Source organism: Callorhinus ursinus, unplaced genomic scaffold, assembly GCF_003265705.2.
Source record: "Callorhinus ursinus isolate GAN/ISIS: 27379988/994484 unplaced genomic scaffold, GSC_fseal_2.0 scaffold16, whole genome shotgun sequence".
Lineage (NCBI taxonomy): Eukaryota > Metazoa > Chordata > Mammalia > Carnivora > Otariidae > Callorhinus > Callorhinus ursinus.
The window spans coordinates 3,684,090-3,691,468 of NW_027397078.1; the positions used below are offsets into that span (position 1 = coordinate 3,684,090).

Consider the following 7,379-nt stretch of genomic DNA (forward strand, 5'->3'; position numbering starts at 1 on the left):
TAGACGATGCAGGACTCCAGAAGCACCTGGAAGAGCAGATGGGCAATAGGAGAGCAAGAGCACTTTGGCTAGAGCGTTCTGGAGCCGTGTCTGACAGACGTGCTGTGGGGGCAGGAGGGGAGCCAAGCGCCCCTCGTTTTGCTGGCGAAACCCATTAGAGGGTGAAGGGTTGTGTCTGACCCCGCGCTGCTTCCCGAGCCCTCCCCTGGGTCTGGAAGTTTCGAGAGGCCGCCGCTCGGCTCCCGCCCTGCCTGGCCCTGCTCGGTCCGCTCTGCTGCAGCTGCGGCTTAGCATGAGCTGCCGGCCGGTCCTCTTCCTGACCTGGGGAGTGTTCACATCCTCGCTGTGGGCCGAACCGGTCCGGAGGCAGCAGAAACCCCACCTCCGCTTCCTACCAGCTGGACAGCCTGGGGCATAGTCCACAGGTTCTCTGGGCTCAGGTCTCCTCCTCGGACCCAGGAGAAGGGAGGGGGGGAGGGTGATTCGCCAGCTCCTGTGACCAGGGCACCCTGGTGGGCCTGAAACAGGCGGTCGAGAAGGTGCCCCTTCCCTCTCAATGTCTCACTGCATCTACCAGAGGGCTTCCCGTCGGGGGTCCTTCCGTGGGGACAGGAAGGAAATCCTAATTATGCGTCCCCGTCCCTCCGTTGCTGACTAGGACAAAGAGTAGTTCAGATGCAAACCGGGTGGGTTTAGGGTGGTTCGTGTGGGGCGGGAGGCCCTCTCGGAAGACCTGCCCCAAAAAGAGAGGGGCCCGAGAAACTTCTTTGCATGTTTGCCCAGTGACCTTCCCCCTCCTTCCTTTGAGGGTTGGGAAGCTGAAGGCCCAGGCTGGCCTCCTTTTCTTCCCTTTTGTCACTGACCCCCGAGCCGTCAGGCATTTAAAATCAGAACTGCTTCCTGGGCCTCGAAGCCCTGCTTCGGGCAACGGTGCCTAACCTTGAATAGCCCTGGACAGTTGGCATCCAGTATCCGCGCTGGAGGCTCAAGGCAGGTGGGTTTCACGGGCCCCAGTTTTCAGGTGAGCAGTCGAGGTCGGGCTTGGCGCCCAGCCTAGGGGAGATCGGTCTCCCATTGGCTGCTGTCGCTCGTTGCACTTTTCAGAACCAAGAGCCGCTGAGAGAGGAAGACTCGGATTTCATCCTGACTGAGGGCGACCTCACCCTGACCTACGGGGACAGCACAGTGACTGCGAACGGCTCCTCAGGCTCCCACACGGCCTCCACGAGCCTCGAGGGCAGCCGGAGAACCAAGAGCAGCTCGGAGGAGGTGCTGGACCGAGCCCTGGGAACAGGAGACCAGCCGGTGTCAAGCCGGGGCACGCGCCTAGTGTTCCCCCTGGAGGATAACGCATGACTCGCCGCGTCCCCCCCGCCCCGCCCCAGCCTGCCGAGATGGGGGTGCAGTGAGGACGGCTGCAAGCCCCAGGCTTGTCCGACTCGGGGCACTGACTGAGTGGAACTAATGCTTCTGTTTTATTGAGGTCTGAAGCTCTCTTAACATTTAAAGTTTAACCCAAGAGGCAGAGGGTGGGGCTGAAGTGTCTCTCAATCAAGACAAACGCAGACCTATTCCCAATTTTTCACATAGTAGTGTGCTGTTCAGAGTCAAACAAACAAATAGCATGCTTTCACGGTCTAACTCATTCACCTGCAGAATCCGAGCAAGCTGTGGCAGGTATGGGGAGGCCCCCCCAGGAGAGGTTTCAGATCTGTACACAGCAGCGCAACCCTAGCTGGCCGCAGGAATAGCGAGGTGGGGGAGGGGCGAGCAGGCCAGACCAACGGTCCCGAAGGAAGGCAGCTGAGATCGGACCTCCGAAGATGATGGGAAGCCAGTGGGCAAGGGGGACAGAACTGAGGAGGAAGCAATCTGAGCGCGGAGGCCCTAGCACCGAGGGCTGCAGGACCATGATCTCACGTGATCAGGCTTCTGGACATTCTGCACTACCTGGGTTTCCTGTAGATTGAAGATCAGAACTCTATCCGTGAACATTTCAACATGGGGAAAGAATTAGAATTCCTTCTCTGGAAATCTCCAGAAAGAAGTAGCTACTGAAATGTTTAAAACCAAAGGCAAAATGGTGTTGTACTGTTGGGTTTTTAAAATTAATCCGAGGGCAGGAGAAACTGTTTAGAGACTGATGACAAAAATCAGTCAGTTCTTCAGGGCTACCACGGAGATATCTACTGCGGGGTTTAGGAATAACACCAAAATTTGTGGGATGCTTCTATGTGGGGACGAGAGAGCAGCAAGGAGCCTAGGAGGCAATAGGCTAGTCTTCAGGGGGGGGGGGGTGGAACCACACTGCAAAAAAATTAACCACAAAACACAGGATACTGTTCTAAAGACCGAGTAGAAGTCCAAACTTTGAGCTACTAAATGCATGAGATTTCCGTGGCCGGGTGAGGCATGAGAGGCAAGTCAGTGGAAAATTGAGCATTATTCAGTCCAGTAGACGGTTCCGTCTGCTGTAAGAGTAAGAATCCAGATGTCTTAACACTCACTGAGTGCCATGTAGAGAAGGGTCATTTTCTTGGTATCTGGGGAGCCTCGTACCAGCCTAAAGTGTGAGCGTGGTTTGAAATGTAGGTTCTGAGTTGGGGCTCTCTGTGGGTGAGCTCTTCCACCTACCCACACCTGTGGTAGCTAAAATACCGAGAGAGCTCTTGGAAACCAAGTTTGAGATTCTCCCTGTGTCTCTATGCTTCGGTGCTGGTGTATTTGAAAACCCAATCCCTAAAAAAAAAAAAAAAAAAAAAAAAGCTCTCATAAAATGTGGGCATTTTTCTTCTTGTGGCAGACAGAATAGTGGCCCAGTCGAGTACACCCATAATGAAACCAGCTATTTAATCTGCTTAACTCATATTTTTAATGGTTAATATTTAGATAAGACATTATACTTTGCTTTTTGAATTGATAATTTGTGCAAAACAGACAAAAATTGAGCCATATGAAATTGCTGATATTGAACCAGTTTTCAAAAACAGAAATGGCAGTTTCGTATGGTTCGAGATGATTTTTATTCCCCTCTTTCTTTTCTGTGTACCCTAAAGTCCATTTTGATTTTACCATGGGCATCCGTGGGCTCTGTAAGCTTGAAAAACGAGCTAAACCACCCGTCTAACCCCATGAGGCTCCGAATTCCCTAGGCTAGTGAAGGACTTACGAAAACCTCTGAGCCAGAGCCAGAGAAACAGCTTTTTTTAGAGAGCCCCTGGACGGGAGGTCATTATGTCGTGGGGTCAGAGTGCAGAGGGTGGCTCCCAGGCTTGGCACATGTGCCCAGAACCAGCACAGGTTTTATTCAGTGGAGTTATCTCAGTAACAACCCGTCATGCCTATAAACTCGAAAGGTGAGGAGGCTTTTGTGTGTGTCTGTTATTTGCAGAGGTGGAGGGATAGGCTGGTCAGCTCCTTGGTTGGGTCTTTATAAAGCCTTGCTCACCTCTTAGGTTGCTTACTTATTTCATTTTGGAGGGAAGAAGCTAACAGAAAAACCCTGATAGGGTTCTTGAAAAGAGCCAACCGGGTAGGACCCACCCTCTCTTCATTCAAGTCAAGGCTTTGTTGTCATTTTGGTTTTCCAGGGAGCTTTCAGCAAATTAATAAGAAATTACCCTCATGAGGAGGAAAAATAACCAGAGTTCTCCAGCCCAGTCCTAAGTCAACCCATAGATCGTTGTGTTTCCTCCCAAAAGGGTCTTGCAGTCTTGACCGCAAACGTTTTATTTGGACCTACTTAAATCTAAGTAAATGGAGATTTGCCAAGATCAAAATTTTGCTAGCATTGTAGTTATTTGGTTGGATTTTTTTATTCAGTGGATCGGAGTAAGTCACTGACCTGTGGTCCTAATTTTTGTTTGCAAGATACGGAGAATAATCCTGACCTTACCAGGGGTCCCAGGAAAGGAGTCTGTTCATCGAAATGCTTCCGCCTTCTAGAAGCTTTATGCCTATGCTGAGAGGGGAAAAGTAGGTGTCACGAAACCCCCAAACCATCTAACTCAAGGCTATCTGCTGCCAGTCTGGCATAAATCAGATTGAAACTGCTGAGTGCATCCAATTTAACCTCTTATACATACCTTTTTGGGTTGGGGGGGGGGGGGGTGACAGTTCAGAGCTGGATGTTCTAGAGCACAGGTTCTCAACCCGGGCTGCACATTAGGATTCTCTGGCTAGTTTTTTTGTTTGTTTGTTTTTAAATATCCATGCAAGGGCCCTGTGCTCAGAGATTCCTATCCAGTAGGTTTGGAGCGGGGCCTGGCTTCCGTGCTCTGTTGTGGATCTTCAGGGATTCTAGTGGGCAGCCAGGCTTGAGAGCCTTTTTGTCCAGAGCTTGCAGCAGACCCAGTTTGGAACCTTAAAGAATGGTCTAGCAAACTAAGTTTCCTTTCATTGCCAGTCCTCTGGAACAAACCCAGTGTTGATCAATCAGTACAGCCCGGACAGCTGTGAGTTTCATGCACCTCATCTTTGCAGAACTCTAGAACATACTCCGTAAAGCACAACCGAAAACGTCACATTTGAACACCTTCGTGCAGGAAAGGGAGAGACAGGTGACTTGAGTGGATGGACTGGGTTGGTGCGGGGCGAGGGGTTAAAAATCTGTCCCCTTTGCCCCCTTTCGTGGAAAGAAAAGGGTTGGGTCTTAACAGAGTAGCTGACTATCACGTGCGAAGGCTTTGGAGAAGCTGTCTTTTCAGTATAACCTGGGATTAAACGGAGTCCCCTTTGCAGTCCAGTCAGCTTGCTTTCTTGCCACAGTTAGCTTGTCCCCAGGCCCGAGTCCCTGCTGGACTCCTCAGGAGAGGGGTGGGCCCATTTAATGCCCAGAGTAGAGGCCGCGGGGTAAGGGGAAGCCCATGACCACTTCAAGGTCACGAGGCAGTGGTGTCGGCCGACTTCTGCGTCGGGCCGACAGCGGGGCGGGGCGGGGCGGATTCCAGCCGTGCCTTTTCATACTCTCTTTGGGGACTACACGGAGACCTGAACTTTGTCTCCTGGAGAAGGAAATCTGCACTACTGAAATGAGCCTGCAAATAGAGGAAGAGGGCATATGCGATTCCATGGCCTCTGCCCATCCAGGGTGCTCCCTGGGGCGGCCAAACCGGCCCCGATGCCTTGCAGCCCAAAAGCCACACTGCGACATCAAATGTCTCATCAGGGAAACAGCAAGGAGCTTTCGGGCTGTGCTCTCTAGACCTGAAACTGTCCTCTGTGGTCTGGTGGACAAATGAAGTCTCTTTAGAAAACATGAAAAAGGTTCTCTCAGCTGTCCACGAACATGTCAGTCGAGGGCGATTTCCTTCCAAACTAGAGGGCTGTTTCATGACACATTCCCTACCCCCTGCCCCCGGGTGTCTCTCTCCTCTTTGCCCGCAGGGGAAGTCAATGTCACCATGTCAGATACCTTAATATGAACAGAACCATTTCCAAACGTGGAAACAGCACTGATGCACTGAGGGGAGGCTGGCAGGGGCGAGGCCACCGAGCCGCTCAACAGAGGGGAGAGGCTCATCCTCTCGGGCCCCTAGCTTGGTACCCGTTGTGAGTTCTCAGAGGTGCAGCACCGAGCTGCTTTTCCCATCTGTTGTAAGATGTCCTTCTGGAAAGTCAGCTTGCTGATTCAGTAAGTATGTGACTTCTTACTCCGCTTCAGAAATGGGGAACTTGACAAATTTCATGCCTGCCTCTCGATGCTGATTCTCTAGATGAATTCGTGTAGGAGTGCATCTGTCACGTGCATCAAAGCGGTACCACTGAGTGCTGGTGTCTTCTGTTGGTCTTTCCTCAAGTGTCAGATGCTGTACTCCGCTACAGTGAAGTTGAAGGAAATCTAGTGGCCAAGAGTTAGGAACAACCCATCTGAATGCTACTTTCACTCTGGTACCTTGAAGAAACCTTCTAAAAAGAAAAAACCTTTCTAAAACCCAATAAGGACAGTATACAGAGGAACACTCCAGAAAGCAATGCTAGTCTCTAACTAGGAAAAGCAAATAGGCTCTTTGACAATCTTTTCAAAACCAGACCTAGAAATCAACCCCCTTTTACCCAGTTTCAATTTTCATAAGTAGGACTTTGTGTTTTTGTTTTTGAAGGAACAAACATGTCTTGTCACCCAGTGTGAGCAGAACTCGTAAAGAGCAAAACCAAAGTTTTTGATGTTAGTTTTATTTTTGTACGGCGGGGTAGAACCAGGGCCCGCACGGAACACGCAGGCAGCCAGTCCTCTGCCACACGAGCCTGGGAGAAGATAAGGAAGGTCTGCCTGTCCGGCCGTGTTCTGAAAAGCCCTGAAATGCACAGGAGAGCCCCGGAGAGAGGCCTCTTTCTCTTCAGGATGGCCGCATTTTAAAAAAGGGTTAAGGGAATTGCCACATGTCAGGGTCAGCAGAAACTTCCAGGGGCTGGTGGATGTGGGAGGAACTCAGACCACAGGGGCTTGTGGACAGCACGAAGAACTCTACATGTGCTGTGCAAAGCACTGAAAGGCCCCAGCGCTCTTGGGTGACTGTCCCACCACTTGGACATTTAGGGGTGGGCTTTGGGGAAGCAGAGGAATGATTTCCGGGTGTGTGTGTGTGTGTGGGGGGGGTCATGTCTGGGGATTTGGGACTTATCGCTGAAATCACTGGTTCAAAGTGCGACTTCAGAGCAGGACCACCTCCTCATAGGTTGACTTTTGACTTTTTACATAAACTACATCTGGTCCTTCTTAGGAAGTTTCACTCTGTCCCATAACATGATTAAATGGGAAGAGGCCACCAAGATCCATTTAATAGATGAAAAGCAATTTTTAAAAATAGCATAGGATGAATTTAACCTGGGATGATATGCCCTTCTGGGGAACGTTTTACAGAGAGCTCACATAATGTACTTGGGGAGAATTTTGTCTTCTATGTCCATTCATCAGTAGCAAACCGGTGGTTTTATAAAGTTAACGTTATAGTATGTTATATAAATAAACACGTTATATGAAATAAAAGTATGTTGAACTGTGAAAAAGTGAAGACTTGGAGTTATCAGCAACCTTTATGTGCACTTAAGGAAAACTGCAGTTAGGCCCCCAAAGTGCTACCTTTCCCTAGCATTTTACTTCACGTTTGCCTTTGTGTATATGTTTAGATTGATATTGTAAAGCTAGCTACATGTTTTCCTGCCGTTGACTGATATTTAACACATTTTTTCTCAAAGCTTTTTTTTTTTTTTTTTTTTTTTTTACAAAACTCAAAATAAAAAGATTAACTGGCTGAGCTCTAATCGTCTTTTGCATTTATAAAATATCGTCTGTTAGTAGGAAGAAGAATGCAGTGTGATCCTTTTCTTAAGTCTGTTTCTTTCCCTCACTGGGAGGGTTTTTTTCTGGGTGGAAATTA

General features: G+C 49.6%; 1 protein-coding gene across 3 annotated transcripts in view; it reads left to right on the top strand.

Annotated features, from left to right (window-relative positions):
• SLC9A7 (solute carrier family 9 member A7) overlaps positions 1 to 7,379 on the top strand; it is a 142,700-nt gene that overhangs the window by 124,551 nt on the left and 10,770 nt on the right. For 2 of the 3 annotated variants that reach the window (XM_073901871.1, XM_073901872.1), the window contains one exon: positions 1,105 to 7,215. The exons of the other annotated variant lie outside the window; for it this stretch is intronic. In XM_073901871.1, coding sequence (XP_073757972.1) covers positions 1,105 to 1,356 — 252 coding nt within the window. In that variant the 3' untranslated portion in view covers positions 1,357 to 7,215. Of the gene's footprint in view, positions 1 to 1,104; positions 7,216 to 7,379 lie in introns of those variants that run through there. 3 annotated transcript variants of the gene reach the window in all.